Source organism: Dioscorea cayenensis, unplaced genomic scaffold (assembly GCF_009730915.1).
Source record: "Dioscorea cayenensis subsp. rotundata cultivar TDr96_F1 unplaced genomic scaffold, TDr96_F1_v2_PseudoChromosome.rev07_lg8_w22 25.fasta BLBR01000872.1, whole genome shotgun sequence".
Classification (NCBI taxonomy): Eukaryota; Viridiplantae; Streptophyta; class Magnoliopsida; order Dioscoreales; family Dioscoreaceae; genus Dioscorea; species Dioscorea cayenensis.
The window spans coordinates 4,246-25,029 of record NW_024087263.1 but is presented as its reverse complement, the minus strand read 5'-3'; the positions used below and the strand labels follow the sequence as shown (position 1 = coordinate 25,029).

The 20,784-nt window shown below is 36.8% G+C and overlaps 1 protein-coding gene across 1 annotated transcript; it reads left to right on the top strand.

Moving 5' to 3' along the window:
* Positions 1-5,935: 5,935 nt before the first annotated feature.
* On the top strand, positions 5,936-18,750 carry LOC120255177 (cinnamoyl-CoA reductase 1-like). The gene is made up of 6 exons (XM_039263072.1): positions 5,936-6,032; positions 6,253-6,407; positions 6,503-6,685; positions 7,288-7,631; positions 17,172-17,183; positions 18,561-18,750. Exons 1-6 carry the CDS (start codon positions 5,936-5,938, stop codon positions 18,748-18,750), a joined length of 981 nt encoding a protein of 326 aa, XP_039119006.1.
* Positions 18,751-20,784: the final 2,034 nt, after the last annotated feature.

Genomic DNA, 20,784 nt, shown 5'->3' with positions numbered 1-20,784 from the left:
AGCCGGCATCACTGACAAAGGGGGTCTTCGAAAGCGAGTTGATAGAATACGTTGTCTTTGTTTGTTTTCAAATGTAAACCAGTTTAAATTCAATTCATTGTTTCAAAGAACATGACAAATTTTGTCAATGTAAATTTACTAGTCTCTATACTTATATACTTGAAACTTTTTTTTTAGTTTTCAGTTTCATTGTTTAGCTTGCAGTTTTATTGTTTAACTTTCAATTTCATTGTTTAAATATCAGTGTTCCCATTTAAAAGAAAGTAGTCACTTGTTAAAATAAGTATTTACTATTTAAACTAATAATGTCTCTATTTAAATATATGTGTTAATTGTAAGAATAATAGTTTCTCTGTTTAAAAATGAAAAGTTGGCACATAATTAAGTTTGTTTCTTTTTAAAAATAAGTTGTTTTATAATGCCTAGTCGGTGACAGTTTCATTGCAAGATTTGCAATTATGCCATGGGAGCAGCTCCAATGTAACTCGGAGACCTCAAAGACTTGCGACTCGATCCTTTTTTGTCTAGGACACCCAGGTTGCCTTCTCGTCACAGGCGGTCACAGACGCAGTTCACAATTCTGTCCGTAGGCTTGTCATCATCGGGTATGGGGAATATAGCTTCCTTATAAGCCAGTTTGTAATTATCGAAGGTGAAGTACTAGCCGCTAATAAATCAATGAATGTTGGCGTCTGTCTGCATTATTACAGCGCAAGCATATTTGCACGGGATACCATAAACTTGCTACCTGCAACATGAGCATGTTCTGATGGTAATATCTACAAAGTTGCTGCACTGGTCAATCAGTTCATAATGATCATCGACACAATGACCAACATGAAGATTTTGGCTATCCTCAACAAGTACCTCTACCTTCGAATGTATGTCCGAGCATAAATAGGTCTCCCATTTGTTCGCTTGCTCATTGCAGTTGCATAACATATGGATCAACTTGAACCTGTACAACGTAGAACACAAATCTCAAACAAGGTTAAGCAAAGACGTTGATAGCTAAACATAAATACACTTTGTTAAACAGTATTATAATAAGTTAAACAATGAGGTCAATAGTTAAACATAGAAAATGATATTTGAACATTTCTAAAATGTTTTAAATGATAAGAAGAATTCTTAAGTGTAAATCAACATTCGAATACCTTATGGAGTCGACCATCTTCGTCACCAGTAAATACCGAGCTTCTTTGATCCAAGCATTGAACGACTCCGTGACATTTGAATACATCTCATCGACAAACAGCAACATGCGGCCTGCAAGCCCTTTTGAATCCCACAATACACGCTTTGAAAGAAAAGAATGCATGTTTAAAACGATCACCGTCTCTTTCCACTATCGTAATGCTGTCGGGGTTTATCTCAACCACCTTATCCACATATCAAAGCAACAAATCATAGCTAGAGATATCGCTACCATAGAGAACCACCCTGGCATGCACTTTTCCCAACCAAGCCTTCTTATATGGAATGTGGACACCATGTTCCCGCAACATGTCCTTCTGAATGTCGATGGCTTTGTACAAGGGCCGGTCTTTGAGTTTCTGGATCACTCGTGCACTTACCCATTTTTTGGATGCTTTCGGATGTGAGGCTGATCCTAGTCCACCACCGCAAGTGTGTGACGAGTTGATTGTCTTTATTCTAAAACTATTTTTATTATATTTTTTTTATGCATGAAGGCGGCGCCATTGACAACCAACGACAGCGTATTCCACAGTCACCCATTGTTTTTCGTTCTTTATGAATTTGAAGTCAAAATTTCTTTTGATTGCAAAATTTTGAAGTGTGTCCCTGAAATGTTCAATGCCTTCAATTCATTGTCTGATATCCAATAACAACATTTCAGAATGATCTGATAAGGAAGGAATGCATCCTACACCGTCAAGTTTATAGTGGGATTCACCGGGAGCCCTTGCAGAATCTGAATTCCTGCCAATACTTCAGTTTAAATGAAAAACATCAATATTTTAAGTAGAGACATAATGTGCTTAAATGATAAAATCATAATTTAAATGATAAGTTAAATATTTAAATAATGACAAATAAAATAAATGAAGAAGAGAAATGTTAAATGAAAAGGCAATATATTTAAATAGAGACTAGCAAAGTTAAACAGTAATGAACGTATACAAGTAGGTAAACATAAAAGACAAGAATCTTACAATGAGAAAAACTCATTTTCAGTAGGATTTGATAATGCGACATCATTTTTTTTCACAATAAGATCGACTAAAGAGCATTTAAAGAACGAGTACACGTGACACATCAGTTGGAAGTCAACATCATTTTCTATTGGACAAACCGTTTTATACTCGTCGGGTGTGATAAACTTCACCCTCACACTAGAAACATCGAGACCCCATCGCTCACATATCTCAGCTAACACCGACTCTGAAGAAGTCAGTGCCGTGAACATTAGCACTCTTCCCTCCCCGTTGTATCTAGTAATACCACAAAAACTCTCCATAATATAACGACAGGACTCAAATTGAACAAACCAAATGAGGAGAAGAAGAAGAAAAAGAAGAAGAAGAAGAAGAATTAGATGATGTAAAGAGCCTTCTAAACTCTGTTTAAAAAAAAAGCAAGCAGAAAGGAAAACAAAAAAAAGTACACAATTGTATGCATAAAGGTCATACATGATGTGATTCGGCGGTATTTTCCCACCATTTTAAAGGGCAAAAAAGGTATTTCAAAATATGAACCCACTTGAAGTGACCGACAAGGGGTAATCCCTTGTGATAATCATTACTGGCGCCGGTTATACTTTTCTTCCTCTTTCCAACACTTCAGCTTTTCTTTTCTATCGGGCATCCTTGGCTCATAGTTCTTCTTCAATTTCCACCATTGTCACTTTCCATTATTACCACTTTCAACCATTGTCTCGAAGTTCTTCTTCCCTTGTAAGGAAGATGCTGCAGTGTGAAATCCTTGCAAGCGACCAGTCGAGTGCAAGCGAGATGCACCGGGAAGGACGCAAGTGATGATAGAAGCCATATTGTCATCGCTCGAAGGAAAATTTTCACCTTATCATGTGTCTCTATGTTTAAATGTCAAACTTTAATGTTTAACAAATATGATGTAGTGTTTAAACTATTGGTCCACTATTTGAAAACTTGTTATATTGTTTTAACAATTATGTAAACCATTTAAATATTATCATTTGACTGTTTAAAAATATATGTTATTGTTTAAATTGAATGCTTTTATGGACATTGTGTTCAGTGACAGAGCCTCCATAAAGATAACACTTGAGCAGCTTATTCACTGCTTAACTGGTTTGGATATCATTTAAACACATAAGTAATCCGTTAAATATTTTGATTTAACTGTTTAATGTTATTATTTTAATTGAATGCGCCCCCGATGTTGTTTAAATATCATTTTCATTGTTTGATTTCTAATTTTATCTATTGGAAAACATTGTCTCTGTTTAAAGAACATGTCCTTCTCGGTTCGGAACTGGATAGTTGACTATGTGGATGACGTACCTGCCATGGGACGATATGCATTGGCGCAAGCGATGCACAAGTGGCTGATGGAGGATGTCTCACAAGTGACCGATACAGTGCAAGCGAGATAAACCGGGGAAGAAAGCAAGCGACGATAGAAGTCATATTGTCATCGCTCGAAGGAAAGTTCTCACCTTATCATGAGTCTCTCTCTCTGTTTAAATGTCTCTTTTATGTTTAACAAATATGATTTAGTGTTTAAAATATTGGTTCACTGTTTAAAACGTTTTTATATCGTTTAAATAATTATGTAAACCATTTAAATATTATCATTTGACCGTTTAAAAATATATGTTATTGTTTAAATTGAATACTTTTATTGACATTGTGTTCACTGACAGAGCCTCCATGAAGATAACACTTGAGCAGCTTGTTCACTGTTTAACTAGTTTGGACATCGTTTAAACACATATGTAATCCGTTAAATATTTTGATTTAACTGTCTAATGGTATTGTTTTAATTGAATGCGCCCCCAACGTTGTTTAAATATCATTTTCATTGTTTGATTTCTAATTTTATCTGTTGAAAAACATTGTCTCCGTTTAAACAACATGTTTAAGTAAAACGTTAAGAGATAATGTCTATGTTTAAATATCAAAAGTTGACACCCAAATAAGTTTGTTTCTTTAAAATATTTACACATTTACAATGCCCTCTGTTTAAAAATCAAAAGTTGACACTCAAATAAGTTTGTTTCATTTAAAATATTTAAACATTTACAATGGCTAGTCGGACCTCGGACACTTGCGACTCGATCCTCTTTCGTCTATTAAGATCATTGACACCACAGCCACCATGAAGATTTCGGCTTTCCTCAACAAGTATCTCTACCTTTGAATGATTACGGCGGTTGCATAACATGCGCATCAACTTGAACCTGTACAACGTAGAACATGAACACTTAAACAATGCTAAACAAAGACACTGGTAATTAAATAGTAAAATTTATATTTAAACGAAGAGCAAGATATTTAAACACATCCGTCTTAAAGGATGCCTCACGGTCATCCTCCTCTGGGCAATCCTCCTCAATCAAGCAACAAGTGAAATCTTTCTTTTCTTGCCAAGTAGAAATGCGCTCTTAATTGATTGCCCGTCATCCTCCGTTGAAGAATCCTCCGCATTCAGGCAATTAAGCTCGCATTTCACCCTAGACAAGAAAAGATAGTTCCACATGTAGAACAAACTCATCCGAGAAGAAACAGAGGAGGTGGAGGAGGGCGAGGAGGAGGAGGGGGTGTGCAGGGGAAGGGGTCTTCCTTCTCATTTATGGTGTGAAGGCCACAAGCCGGTTGACGCTTCAAATCCGAGAAAAAAAAAGAGAAACGTACCGGGGACAAAGCTTTTCTCATTAACGAGGAAAGGGTCTTCCGATATTTATGTTAAATTTTAGAAAATTTAATGCCGTCATTAATTCTTGTGCACGGGATACCATAAACTTGGCATCTGCCACCTGCCAACACTTTAGTTTAAAAGGAAAAGATAAATAGTTCAAGCAGAGACATAAAGTGTTTAAATGATAAATTAAAAATTTAAACGTTAACTCAAATAGTTAAATACTGATAATTATATTAAACGAAGAAGACAATATTTAAATGCAAACATAATATATTTAAACAGAGACGATAATAATTAAATAGTAATAAACTTATACAACTAGATAAACATAAAAGAGAAGAATCTTACAACGAGAAAACTCGTTTTCATTAGGATTCGACAATGCCACATCGTCTTTCTCCACAACAAGATCGACTACAGCGCATTTGAAGATGGAGTACACGTCACTCATCCGCTGGAAGCCGACATCATTTTCTGTTGGACAAACCGTTTTATACCCATCGCTAACATATCTCAGATGAGCTAACACCGATTTCCAAGAAGTCAGCGCCGTCAACATTAGCACTCGAATCGAAGAAATTATCACCTTATCAGGAAACCGGCATAACTCAAATCGAACAAACCAAATGAGGAGGAGAAGAAGATTTGACAAAAGGCAAACACATGATGCAATTTGGCGATTTTTTTCAACCATTTTTAAGGGCAAAAATGAAATTTCATAACATGGACCCATTTGAAGTGAACGGTAGGGGGTAAAAGGGAACGTAAATAATAATGGAAGGGGTGTCCGGGCCAGGATTTGGCAAACTTGGAGGGGCTATTTAGGAATATTTGAACTTCACGAAGGGTAAACAGTAATTTTTTTTTCCTCCAAATTTATCATTTTCTTTTATTTCATATATCAAATCAGAAGTTAACTATTTGGGCACGCAACTGGAAGCACATGCATTATATAAGAAGCACTACCTTTGACCAGTGAGTTCTCATCCCTTCTCTTCAATCCTCCTTAATTTCTTAATAACAAAGATGAGCACCACCTCTCACATCCACATCCTCCTTAATATCTCAGATGGTTCGTGTGACTGGTACCGGCGGGTTCATCGGGTCATGGCTTGTGCTTATACTTCTCAAGGGATACAACGTTAGAGGAACAGTCCGAAACATAGGTTATTTTAGCATCTTTAATTTTTTTGATATTTTACCAGAAAAAGACCAACCTCACATGGACTGAACAGAAATAAACTAAAAAAGGAAAAAAAAAAAAAAGGGACTGCAAAATATAAGATAAAACTAGAGGGATTGATAGGGATAATTGGAAAGTATTAGGAGCTAAATAATAATTTTTTCATATATATATATAATGATCTAATTTAACAATCATTACAGAGGATCCGAAGAACTTGCACTTGAAAGGATTGGAAGGAGCTGAGGAAAGACTGATATTGTACAAAGCTGATGTGTTGGACTATGAAAGCATTTGTTTGGCATTCGACGGTTGTGATGGCATCTTCCATGTTGCTTCTCCGGTGACCAATGATCCGGTGAGTGGTTTATAAGTTTTGTGTGTAATTAATTCTATTGTTATGCTTTGAAATGCATGTAAATTTGAGCATCTTTTGGCTTTGTGTGGATGCAGGAGAAGGTGAAATTAGCGGTGGCAGGCACAATGAATGCAATTAATGCGGCAGCGAAAGCCGGTGTTCGTCGATTTGTATTCACTTCTTCAATTGGAGCTGTTTACATGAACCCTAACAGAAGCTCAGACACTGCTTTGGATGAAAATTGCTGGAGTGATCTTGATTACTGCAAGAAAACAGACGTTTGTCTCTTACTGTTTTCACTAATATATATATTGTTTAAAATAGGTTAATTTCTTTTAGTAATTTGGTTAGCGATTTAATTTTAGATAGGCTCCATACAATTTATTTTAAGACACAATTTGAATTATATCTAAATAGCAAGAGTTTTTTAAATATTTGCCAAGACTTATATAGTGATTAAAGATGAAAAATATAAAATTTATTTTTTATTTTGTAAATGATATCATCTTGTTACAGATCTTGTTAAGATCATATCTAGTTAGAGTTGTGTGATCATATATGATTATTATTAAATACAAATCAAAAACAATTTTTAGAAAACCAAAATAAATATAAACTAATAAAATAAAAGAGTAAAATTTATATATTCAGATTTATATTTAGTTAGTTAACCACCCCAAACAATTAATTAGTCTATCAAAAATTGTCTGAATATGCATGAATGTACAAGGCATCTTTCTCTTTATTCTTATGATCATGTAATCTAAATTATTTAATATATATAAAAAGTGATTATGGTAATAAACTAGTATAGCTATATACATCCTTATATTATAGTGTAAATTAATGTATTAAATAATTATCAACAATTGATCGACAGAATTGGTATTGCTATGCAAAAATGGTGGCAGAGCTTGTGGCAGTGGACTTGGCCAAGAAAAGAGGGTTGGATTTAATTGTGGTCGTACCTCCAGTGATAGTGGGACCAATGTTACAACCCACACTAAATGCAAGTTGCTTTAGGGTCCTCACATATATGAGAGAGACCAAGAAGGCATACCCTAATGCAGTCATGGCCCTAGTTGTTGTTAGAGATGTTGCTCAAGCTCACGTGCTTGTTTATGAAAACCCTAATGCTTCTGGCAGATATTTTTGTATAGCGACGGTGATTCATCGAGCTCAGTTTGTTGGAATGCTTTCGGAGATGTTTCCAGAATATATCCCATCACTAGCAAATTAGTAGTATTATTTTAAAATTAAAAATCATGATTCATTTAAAAATATTACGATGGCAGTAAATTAATAAATATGTTTTTTAAATATGTATATTATAATAGAGTTTCTGTAATTTTTTTAAAAAATAGATGTTTCTAAAATAGATCGATAGCACAAGGGAGCACCCTTTGGCAGGAGAATCCTCTCCCTCCAAAAGGGGAGGGGCAACATGTCACGCCCCGAACCCGGCTCGCAAGACCCGGTGCGCAGACAAACGGCCGCAGACCCACAAGGTGTGAGCCTCATAGGCCTGCAAGGCCTCATAATCTGATTCAGGACAGGCAAAACTAAAATAACCCAACTGAGTTATCGGATTACAAACTCTACAAAATACACAATACTGGGATACAGAAGTCCAAAATACAAAATACAAGGATGAAGGGATAGACAATAACAAGCACTTAAAATTTACAACAGGATAAGACAACATCTACAGACAATCTTTCAAGATCCACGCCAGTCTATCACTCATGATCTGAAAAGGATTTAAAGAAAATCCATGAGCTCACTAGCCCAGTAAGTAATCCAGAAACTGTTTTAAAACAACAGGCTTAATGAATCTCGATTTCAGGTATTAAGAATAATTCAAAGTTTAAACAAATACAAAATAAATAATTCAACAGAGGTATAGTTCTCAAGTAATACCACTATTTAAGAATACTGAAATCAAAAGAATACCAGGTTTCAGAACTGTGAATAATAATTCGCCAGAAATGAGCATAGGTCTTCAAAACATAATTTAAACAAAACAAAATACAAAGTGAAATATTCTATCAAAGAATATTTACAAAATATGATTTACCGGAATTCAAAACCCAGGAATACGATATCAAAAATACAGAAATTTCAAGATAGGACAAATATTTGATTTTTTTTTGCTGAATTTCAAAATCAAAAGGGCAAAGCCAAAAAGTAACAAATTCAAGAGTATGTCTCCAAATTCACTGTAAGTGCCAAAGGTCATTTGTTTATCCTCGGTGACAGACCCGAGCCAAAATAACAGATATCATTTATTTACCGTCGGTGACCCGAGACTGAATACCAGGTGGCCGTTGATTATTTCACCGAACGGACACGGTGCGAAACTGCAGATCTCATTTTTCCCAAAAATTACTTGTCGATAAGGTCGGGGTTTAACCCCCCACCGATGTGGTTGCATATCGTTCATTTGGAGACCAAAAACATTCGGATACAAAAATATTTGCGAGTACAAATTCGAAATTTCTAAAAATTTCTCGAGCTCACATATACTTAAAAAAATATTGATAAAATTCAAAAATTTCCGCTTAGTGTACAATAAAAAAAGATAAACAAAAAAATTAACTATAAATTAAATAAACAAAAATTTAAAAACCTTCAAGCATCCACTGTTAACCAAAGCAAAAAAGAATAATTTAAAAATATCGAGTATAAAAATCAATGGTAATCAAATAATCGATAAACAGTTAAATAAGGAAATACTTATATTCCTCAAATAATTAAGCATAGCTAGAAAATAATTAAAATCTAAATAAAGCTCTTATAAAATTTCAGAAATTTTTATAATCTCAAAAATACTGAAATTTTACCAATGGATTTCTTACAAAAATTCAAAACAAATTGTTTTGTAGGCTAAGTTCGATTTTTTTCGACATATCCATAATTCGAATATCAAGAATCATTGAAATAATAATGTAAAGTTTCCAAACATACCCAATTTAATAATCCAAACAATATCGAAATTTTGCAATTAAAGCTTGTCACAATAATAGGTGTGGATTACTTACATGCTACTCGTCAAACTCCAATTCATCCGAACTACAACTCAAACCTCATCAAAAATCCTAGGGACATGAAACCAATTCTAAAGTCTCAATAAATACTCCTAAATGAAGGTCCAACATACATGAAATTCTCATCAAGTGTAACAAAAACCGATCATCATAATCCAAGAGTTTCAAAAATACACTCCTTTGTTGGGATGTAATAACATAAGGCATGCATGTTTTCTAAAGGTTCACTACCATGAAAAAGAACTTCAAATTGAACATGACTAATGAGAACCAAAGATCATGATTCCAAAATAATATAGGACATGATAACACCAGTGAGAGTATATAAATATATATACATATATGTTTAAAGTACCATACTATAACACGAAAACAAGTCGAATATAAAGAGGATGCCTTTAACACACTCTCAAATTTAAGGCTTAAAACTTAAGCATGCCCATACATAAACATTAGCTATAAACCCATGAATGGTTGGAACCTGGGATTTACACATAAGTTTAAGAGTGTAGAAAGACTTAAGGTTGCACCACCAAATTTTGAGCATGTGTACCAACAAGCTAGCATGGAAACCAACCATCATAAGGATATTGTCATTACTTAAAATACCAACCTGAAAACTTAACACTTTCCAACATATATGCAAGAAATGAAGGGGCACTAAAAATAAGAGCAACAACATGTTAAAGGGCAAAACAATCAAGTAGAAGGAAGACTTACTTGGTGAGATGAGTAAGAGGAACTACACTATCAAGGTGCAGCCATTAAGGAGAGAAGCAAGGTTTCTCTTGAAGGTAGGTTTAAAGAGAGAAGTGGTGACCAACTCCGGGCTATTCGGGTCACAAGCTTTTAAGAAACCCAAGTATTCTTTTACATTCCCCATCTTTAGAAGATCTCTTGCCCAAGTTTAACTTCCGGTGATAGAAATACTCATGTAAAAAAAGCATCTCACTAGATCACCAATGGATTTGCATCTTGAGAGAAAGAATGCCTTAGTTTAGAACAAGACATGCACTCCATCTACTCTCACTCTCTTAAAGGACTGCACTCTCTTCTTGCTAAAGAGATCTAATATGGAGAACTTTCTTAGTTGCCTCCAATGCTCGCCGGAGGTGCGGTGGTCGAAGGTTTTACGGTGCCGGAATTGCATCTCTCTCTCTCCGAAAATGGTTAGAAGATCAGGAAATGGGTAGAAGATGGGGAGTGGGGAGGCTAATGTCTTTGCTCAACATGCAACCAACAAGATGGCAACAAAAATTCCACCAAACAAGGCTTAATACAAGTCTTAATTAAAGGGGTTTGCATGGGGAAAGAAGGCCAGGAATCCCGGGCTTGGATGGTTTTTACAAATGAATGGGACAAGGATGCCGGGGCCCACACAACACACCCTTTTTACCGTTTCTCCCTCTCTCTCTCTCTCTCTCTCTTATTTTTTTAAATATTAATTTTTTTTTTAAATTATTACCTCCGTTCTAATAATGTAATATTTTAAAAAAATATTTATAAATAATTATTATTTAATCAGTTGATATTTTAAAAATTAGTTTATATAATATAAAAAATTTAGCATTTAATTTTTTTCAAACTAATTTATCTAGTATAAAAATTATTGTTTTAACATAATTTTAGTAAAAATTTATTATTTGAATGTCTGATTTTTATAAACGAGCTAGGCTATACTATATAATATATATATATATAATATTTGCAAAAATTAATTATTTCCCTCTTGATTTTTTACTCAGTCTTCCTTAAAAAAAACTTTTATTACTACATATCTATAGTGTCTTTTTTGTTTTTAAATTTGATGGTTAAATATATAAATGTAGTGACACTGTAGCTCTATGAAGTTCCTGAGCGGCAGCAGCAGCAGTCGCGGCGGCGCCCACGGCGGCCCTGGCGGATCTCATGGAGGCACTGGTGGATTCCACGGCGGTCACGGCAGTTCTCGTGGTGGAGTAAACAGTGGAGGCCGCGGTAGATCCAGAGGTGGTTTTAGAGGTGGTACTCGTGGTGGATCCCGTGGCAGCTCAGTTATTCTCCGTTCATTTAAAACCTCGTCCATCCCTCAAGTTAGCAACACTCCCTTACCTCCAGCTTCCACTTCTCTTATTAGAGATGATGTTTCCTACGCCGACGCCACTCGCACTCCTCCTTCTGTTGATCATTCTAACTCCGGTGATGCTTCCTGGCAAACCGTTTCTAAGCGTCGTCGGCTTTCTGAACACAAATTGATTTGCAAAAAATGCCTGAGATCTGGTCATTCCCATGAAGAGTGTAGACACCAACTTACTTGTCGTCGTTGTGCAAGGACCGGTCACGTTGCTGCTCATTGTCCCAGCCGTTCTCCTACTGGTTTGGAAGCTGGAATTCCCTGCAATAATAGATCCAAGAAGCCTCATTCTGATGCTCGTCCGCTTCTTCACATTGCTCTTTCCTCTGCAACAGCCATAGCCTCTCCAGATCTCCCTCTCCATAGTGCCTCTCTCCCTGTTTCAAAAGAGATCATAAAATCCAAAGAAGAGCTTAGGAAAATGATTATTATCAAGATTTCTTCAGGGAATGCAAGTGTTAATTCGCTGTTGGATTCCCTTCCAAAGATTTTAAACTCGGACTCTATTGTCAACATCACCCCTTACGATGATGAATTTATTCTCACTATGAATTCCTCCAGATCGGCCATTCTGGCAATCAAGCAAAGCCCCCTCTCGTTCTCATCGAAGCATGGTCCATGTTCGATCAATCTTTCACATTGGATGCCAGAGTTCAAATCTCACTCCCTTGCCACTGGCAATTATCAGTGGATCAGGCTATCTAATCTTCCCTTACACTGCTGGAATTGGGACTCTATTGTTTCAGTTCTTCAACCCTTCGGCGACCTCATCTACGTTCAAAAAAGGGAAGAATCGTCACTCAAATATCTGCGCGTTATGGCTAGACTAAAGAAGCCCATCGCCTTTCCATTACAACTTATTGTTGATATGGGAATGAGAAGTTCCGTAGTTCTTCTTGAAGACTCTGGTATTCCCAGATTGAGATCTAAGATCGTTAACAGAAGCTCCAAGGTTGACAAGCCGGTGATTAAGGGGACCTCCTCCATCCCTCCTTCACACTTGACGGTGGATGTCCTTGACCCTGCCCCCACCTCGGAGCTCGGTAATTCTCTTAAACTCTCAGTCACCCAGAAAGGTAAAGCTCCGGCTTGTGACTTTCATCCTCTCGACATTCCCGGCAATCATGTTGAGCTTGGCTCCATGCTTGGCCAGTTGACGATTTCAGTTCCAACTGAGGAGGTTGGGCACTCCGGTGACCGGAGAGAGGGTTCCTTGCTCTCAGCCGGTGGTGCATGTTCCAATGTTGGGAACAAACTGCACATGCACGAGAGAGACGTGCCGGCCACTCACGCAAAGGCCGTTGTCTTGCCTCGAGATCGGCACTCTTCTATACCTTCTGTCTATATGCACTCGTCGGTTTCCTTGCCTAGGGATCAGGTTGCCCCTCTTGATGCTGATCCTGGAGCACCTTCTAGGGAGAGAATGATTTCACGCTTGCCTAGAGATGTGGAGGGGTTCCCATCTGAGATTCATAACTCCATGCAAAGGGGTTCCCATCTGAGATTCATAACTCCATGCAAATTCTCTCTCCTCCTCGTGATTTTCAACAGGAGATCATCTCGGCCCCTACCTTGCCTCGTACTGGGGACTTGCTTCGTGATGATCCTATTTTTCAGGATTCTATTGATCACTTGATAGGGGATCTTGCCCGTGATGATGATCTTCCACCTGATCTGATGTCTTATGATCCTACCGATAAGGATTCCATTGCTGTTGAGAAGATTATTCCTTCATCGCCCCATGATGTTGTTCAACCTCGTGTTTTGAACAACACTCTCAATTTGATTAATGATGATACTCATCATCACTGCTCAGCTTCAGATGTCTCCCACTCAATTCCCAAAGATGATGATTCGGTCAAACCAGCTGTTTCACCCACTTCTTCTTCTCAGATCATAGCTTCTGCTAAATCTGGGAATTTACCCGATCATCTAAAATTTCTTCCACCTGCTATCCAAATTCCAGATGGATACACTTGGGTTGTTCTACGTGGAGGTTGGACCTTAATTCCTAAGGTCAATTCAGATAAATTTATCATCCCCGAGCAGGTCCCTACTGTTCCTACTTCCACTGATCCTCTTGATGAAGAATTAGCTGATTGGGATGATGATGATGATCAAGAATTCTTGACTGAGGACTTTGCGGACGCAGATGATATTCCAGATGATTGTGTTGATGATCACGCTGATCCGGCATTCATTGCTTCGGATGCACTGCACACTGAGATAAATCCACACATTCGTAGAAGTGACAGAACCAAAAAACCTTCTACCAGGTGGAATGAAGAGGCAGGATTCCTCCCTCACCCGCCTAGATCAACCAAGAAAAAGATACCTGATGATCCCCGAGAAGCTACGCCATCTCTGTTACATTCATCCATTAATTCTTGGTCTGATGCTCAACTTCATAATTATAGTTTGGCATGTGGGGTTAAATTCCAGGGTTCCCCGCAACATAAATCCAAATGTTTCAAAATCATAAAAAAACTTGAATCTGATAGATCTTCTTTAAAGGTAGGACCTAAGGGAACTACCAATTTGACACCTAACCCTTCATTATGAAAATCCTTTCTTGGAATGTTAGGGGTTTAGGTCGGCCCTCCAAACGACATCTAGTTAAAGATTTCCTATCCTCTGTTAAAGCTGATATAGTCTGTTTTCAAGAATCCAAGTTGCAAGTTATTCATCGGTCACTTTGGAATACTATTGGAGGAAAATACCTCGACTCCTTTGAATTTATTCCTACTTTTGGGTCTGCGGGAGGCATCATCATGTCTTGGGACAGCTCCAAAGTGATTGGATCTCTCATCCATTCGGGAACCTTTTCATTAACTTTAAAATTCACCAATAAATTTGATAATATCACTTGGGCTTGTACAACTGTTTATGGACCTAACTCCAGGAGTATTCGTAATGACTTTTGGAATGAACTTCGGTTGATTCATGACTTATGGCCGTCTACCTGGGTCCTGTCCGGTGATTTCAACACGACTTTTTCCATTAATGATAAAAATAATGGTTTCCCCAACTCCAATGATCTTACCTCAGCTCAAAACTTCCTTAATGAGCTTAATCTTGCTGATCCTCCTCTCCATGGCAGAAGCTTTACCTAGACAAATGGTCAGCTCGACCCTATCTGGACGAGACTTGATCGTTTCCTCCTTTCTCATGACTGGTTTTCCCACTTCCCTAGTTCTATTCAGTCTGCTCTCCCCAGATTTGGATCAGATCATGCTCCCGTTTGTTTAGAATTTGGGCCTCACTCCCGGAGACCTCGTATTTTCCGATTTAAAAAATCGTGGTACGCTAATGATCAGTTATGCCCTCTTATTCAAGATTGGTGGGGCGAATCCATTCAGGTTGGATGCGGTGCTTTTGTTCTCTCCAAAAAGCTCATCCATCTTAAATCTAGACTCAAATGTTGGGCATCTGAGATTTTTGGTTCCACCCCAATTCATAAAAAGGTCTTGCTTCTTGAACTTAACTCCTTTGATTCCGTCAGTGAGAGTCGATCTCTATCCGATTCCGAAAACCTTCGTGTGTCTCAGTTGCGTCGGGATCTTTCTTCCATTCTTAGATACGAAGAAACTTACTGGCGCCAAAGATCTTGAATTACTTGGCTTCAAGATGGTGAATCTAACACTAAATACTTCCACTCCATTGCTAATGGTCGGCGCAACAAAAATCTTATCTCTAGAATCCGTTCCAATGGTACTTGGTTCGAAGGTAATCATAACCTGGGTAATCTCTTCTCAGGTCATTTTGGTATTCTCTTTGGTTCTGCTAGACCTTCCCACTTCATTTATGATTGGCAACATTTGTTCAGCTTTAGGATAAAGTTGATCTCTCCAGCCTGGATCAACCTTTTTCCTTAGATGAACTCAAGCAGGCGGTGTTCGGATTGAACGCTGATAAAGCCCCAGGTCCAGATGGATTCCCACTTTTTTTCTTTCAAATTCACTGGTTATCAAAGATTCCTTGATTACCATGTGCAACAATTTCTTTTCTGGGAAAGCCAATCTTGAACGCATTAATTGGATTCATATTGCTTTGATTGCCAAAGTTAATTCACCGGAAGAAATTTCTGATTTCTGCCCTATCAGCCTTATCAATTCTTCTTGTAAAATCCTTTAAAAAATCCTCGCTAATAGGCTGAGTTTGGTGATTAGCTCCCTGGTTGATGACTCGCAATTGGCCTTCATCAAAGGGAGATGCATCACAGATAATATTGTTGCTGCTCAAGAACTTGTTTCCCATCTTCAAAAGATCAAGGCGCTTGGATATGCTTTCAAAGTAGACTTTGCTAAGGCCTTTGACTCGCTTGACTGGGACTTTCTCTTTGATATCCTTGCTTCTCGAGGATTTAGCCCTCATTGGATTTCTTGGATTTCTTCCATTCTTCATAGCTCCAAAGCTCGTGTTCTTGTGAATGGGGAACCCCATGGTTTCATTCGCTGTAAACGTGGTTTGCGTCAAGGAGATCCCCTCTCCCCCCTGTTGTTTGCTATCGCTGCTGACACCCTGAGTGCGATGTTCTCTCATGCTCTGCATAACCGTATTCTCTTGGGTGTACCAATTGGCACTTCTGACAGCATTTGTCATCTCTAATACGCTGATGATCTCATTATCTTCCCAGCTGGAGGAACTGAAGATCTTCTTGTCATGAAGTTTATTCTATACCTATTTGAAGGAGCTTCTGGTTTATCCATTAATTTCACCAAGAGCTATCTTTATTCCACCAATTATGGTTTCCAACCCAGTGCCATTTCTGCCTCGATCCTTAACTGTGCAAGGGATTGTCTTCCCCTCACATATCTTCATGTCCCTATTTCTGGTAGACGGCCCAAACGGGAAGACTGGAAGAAACTAACCTCCATGGTGAGAACCAAACTTCTCTCTTGGAAAGCCACTTACCTTTCCCTTGGGGGACGGCTTACTCTTCTTAACTCGGTTCTCTCCTCTATCCCCACCTACTGGATGTCCGTCTTTAAATTACCTTCTTGGGTAATTAAAGAGATTGATAAAGTTTGTAGAGATTTTCTGTGGAAAGACCCGGATCTTGGTTCCAAAGGTTTCCGATTGGTTGCTTGGGATAGAATTTGCCGCCCTCGAAGCATGGGTGGTTGGGGTATCCTTAACCTCCACTCATTTAATAATGCTCTTCTTGCTAAATGGTGGTGGAAAATCTTTACTGGACAACAAGGTTGTTGGTCTAAAATCATTCATCTAAATTACCTCAGTACCGGACCCCCAGGACCGTTCTTCCATTCTCCTCCTAGGAACAAATCTTTTTTCTGGGCTGGCATTACCCCTTTTCTACCGGCGTTTAGAGCTTGCACTGCTAATACAGTTCACAACAGTGCTTCTACCTTCTTCTGGTTTGACAATTGGCATGGTAGTAGAGCGCCAAAGGACATTTGGCCTGATCTGTTCGATAACTGTTTGTCTCCCTGGATTACTATCAGGCATTTGCTCCAACATACCTCTGATCCGGCGCCCCTCTTCCGTGAGGTTCCGATTGTTGCTCTTCAACCTCTCTTGCAATCACTTCCTGACTGCTCCTCCCCTCTGGAGGATGAGAGTGCTCGGACCTTGGAGAAAAACTGTTCCTTCTCAGTACGCTCTTTCTACAATTTTTTGGTTGATGGTGGAATGCGCTCCCCTCTCTCTTCTTCCTTCTGGAAAGTGGATTGCCCTAGCAAAGTCACGCTATTTTGCTGCCTTGCTAGTGATAACAAAATCCTTACTTTGTCCAATCTTGCCAAGAAGAGATGTAATTTCCATAATGCAACAGATACCTGCGTTCTATGTTATAATGACTCAGAAACTGTTTATCATCTTTTGATCCACTGCAACTTCGCTTCTCGTATTTGGGCATTTTACGCAAGTTATCTTAACCTCCAGTCTTCCCCAATCTCTCTTGAGCATTTTTGGTCCTCTTGGATTCCCTCCATAGACATGCGACTGCGCTCCCCCTGGGATCTTCTTTCCAGAGCAATCTTTTGGACTATCTGGCTGGAAAGAAATAATCGAATCTTTAATTGCACCTTTAATTCAACTGGTTCTATCCTTTTTAAAATCTCTCATTTATTTATTGATTGGTGCTCCGCAGCTAAAGATTCGACCCAACTTGCCTCCAGCGACACCTTTCAGTCTGTCAAGCGCTCCCTTGATTTCTTGAGCGCCAGATCAGCGGATCTCGCCAGCAGTTCGACGCGTCCCCAGGGCCTTGAGTGATCCTTCTTAACTTTCCTGAGTAGACCTCTGTTGCCTCTTGGTGGACTTCGTCTTCTCAGGTCTTGATCGGGGGTCCTTCTACCACTTCTTCCCTTGTTAGTTCCTTCTTATTCCGTTGAGGATTGTCACACCTCTGGTGTAGCATTCTTTTTATTTCCTTATACATTTAATTTTCTTGTTCTTGCTTTTTGTTTCATTTGTTTATTTTGTGTTGGTTGTTTGTAATAAGTGACTCTGTTTCTTTTTAATAAAGTTGTGGTTTATCCACTTTTATCAAAAAAAAAATGACAACATGTCATTCGACCAATTTGAATTTTTGTTTTTGAAAAATTTTTTTAAGACGAACTCCAAAACATGTTCTTAATTCTATGAGTCAACACCCATTTTATTTTCCTTCTCGTTCTGCCATTGATTGATAAATTATGGATGTAAAAATATTTTTAATAATAATTTATATATTGAACATCAATACAAATGTAATATTCTGGACAAATACTTTCCAAAAGACAAAACAAATGATGATATATATAATTAACTTGTTTTATATTGTGTTAGATGCATGGATTAATAAACCTAAAAGTTTATGCCTATTCAGAACCATTTTAACAAAACCGAGAAGCCTAGGTCTATTAAGAAAAATTTTAAGAAATACTTTAACAAACATAGAGCCAAATTTATATCTAATTGGATGAGGATGTGCTTGTTGGTTATGTTTAAATTCTTAATCAATAGATTGAGCTTTGGCCTTGTTTTCAGGTGTGAAGATAAGGTAAACCCAAGGGCTAAGCCTTACAAATTTTCAAACCAAAGACTCCAGGAACTTGGACTAGAGTATACTCCAATAAAGAAAAGCCTATATGAAACAGTGAAGAGCTTGAAAGAGAATGGCCACCTCCCTCCTCCCCACGTCTTCTTTGCGCCATCAAGAATTACAGCTTCTCTTTAAAATCATATGATTTATATTTTTGAATGGATGGAACAATTATGTGTGTTCTATTAAGTTCTTGCTTTATTGTTGTGTTACTTTTACATCTTTTACATCATATATTAAGGTCCTTTTAAATTTAATCCTATCCTACGGATATAGGGTTTGTTAAAATCAAGGATTCTTAATTAGTAATATAACAGTTGGCATTCTTCGAAATTCTCAAATGAGTTTAATGCTACTTTCCCTCATTAACAAAGCAAAAGACTTTGTAATAGAAACAAGTGGTTGCTGACAAACTCGATAAGTTTTTTTTTTTTTTTATAAAATGGACAAGTCACAGAGACGTACATATATGAGAAGTTAATATCTCAATTCCATGTGCTTTTTCCCTAATTGTTGTTTAAAGAAAAATCTATATATTTTTATTCATGAAATTTATCTGATTATATTTAGTTGAAATTAAAAAAAAATTGTTTTTAAAGATTTGGGAATCTAATTTTAGGATATGTGGTTTCTTCAGTTAATAAAAAAAAAAATCGGTGTTAACACTTGCTTGGGAAAAAATTGTTAATTCATTTAAAGGTTGACCTACATAGCATACAATTATTGTAAATGTATATAATGCTTTTAGCACAAAGTATGACCCAATCTTCCTGAATCTTTCATTAGAATCCCAAATTTTGTTTTCATCTAGCCTCTCCACCACTGCTCCAATGGTGAAACCTTAGACCGCGATTCCATTAATCTTTGTTTCTAATCTTCCAATTCCTCCCTATGTTGATATCTCACTTCTCTTTGTAATCTCTTTTCAAAAGCGTCTTTGGAGAGATATGAAGTCTTGAGAGCAGTTCCGGAACCTCTTCTCCCATCCTTTCTTTCCAAATTACAATTTCATTGTTGTTTGTTGGTAAGGATCCATTTCAAAGGAGGGAAGTGAGATGAGGCCTTTGAATGAATTTATGAATTTACCACAGCCAAATAAGAAAAAAAAATATTTTAATATTATATTCAAGGAATTGTTGTTTATATGTAACAAATAAAATAAAATAAAATAAAATAAAATAAATCAAATTATATATAATGGTCATTGAATTGCTTGGACATCCCAAGCTTGCCTTTAAACTATTTTTATTTGTTTAAATGCAAAAAAGTATTTTATCATTTTATATTTATTCTTTAATTTGTATTAGTAATTGAAAGCATGTGATTTTTTATTTTTATTATTAAAAAATATATTTTTTATTCACAAATTATTAATACGTCTAAGAGATCAACTATTGATTCAATAAAATAAAATAAATAAAATAAAAACTATTGAAGGCGAATCATCATCTATCCCTAAAGTTTAAATTCTTTTCCCAAAATTTGAAACTTCATCATCTAATTTAGTTCTTATTCAATTGTAAATGATTTCAATAGTATGAGAGAGAGAGTGTGTGTGTAAAGCGCAACTTCAATTAATTAAATTAGTTTGTGTGAAAATTGAATATTACTTTTTTTTATTTGGCCCCTGAAAATATTTTCTGGCTCCCCCCTACATGCAAGTATATATATATATGGGTATTCAAAAGAGGTTTTTAACATATCATCACTCAAAACGAAATTAACCACCACATGGTGTCATTCAAATATTACTTGTCATATCTCCATTCCCTTGTTTTCTTTATTGCTCTGTATTAAACAACCTTTTAATCTTTTAATTCGGATTAATAGAGATTTCGCATGATTAAAGTGGTAACAAAAATTATTTTGAATCAAATTTAAAAGTTCTTAAATTCTGGATATTTATTCGAAATCTAAGGGAATAGTAACTATTTTATGCTTTTTCAATCATTCTTTGCTTCATAGTAATAACATTACTTAATATAAAAAACTAAAAGGAAATCAAAGCTCATGCAATTAGTATACTTTGAAATGGTACTGAAACGAAAATATTTTTATATGACTCTCTGCATTAACTTTGAAAATGGTTGCATCAAATTAATTAACTACAAATGTTAGTTGCATATACAAAACTAAAACTTGCTTCGAGATTTCTGAAAATGGTTGCAA

What these genes read in the sequence shown, in the direction of transcription:
- LOC120255177 (XM_039263072.1), top strand. Translation starts at nt 5,936, where the DNA reads ATGGTTCGTGTGACTGGTACCGGCGGGTTCATCGGGTCATGGCTTGTG. An exon ending in AGGAACAGTCCGAAACATAG is followed by an intron (nt 6,033 to 6,252) that starts GTTATTTTAGCA and finishes CAATCATTACAG; the next exon opens with AGGATCCGAAGAACTTGCAC. An exon ending in ATTACTGCAAGAAAACAGAC is followed by an intron (nt 6,686 to 7,287) that starts GTTTGTCTCTTA and finishes ATTGATCGACAG; the next exon opens with AATTGGTATTGCTATGCAAA.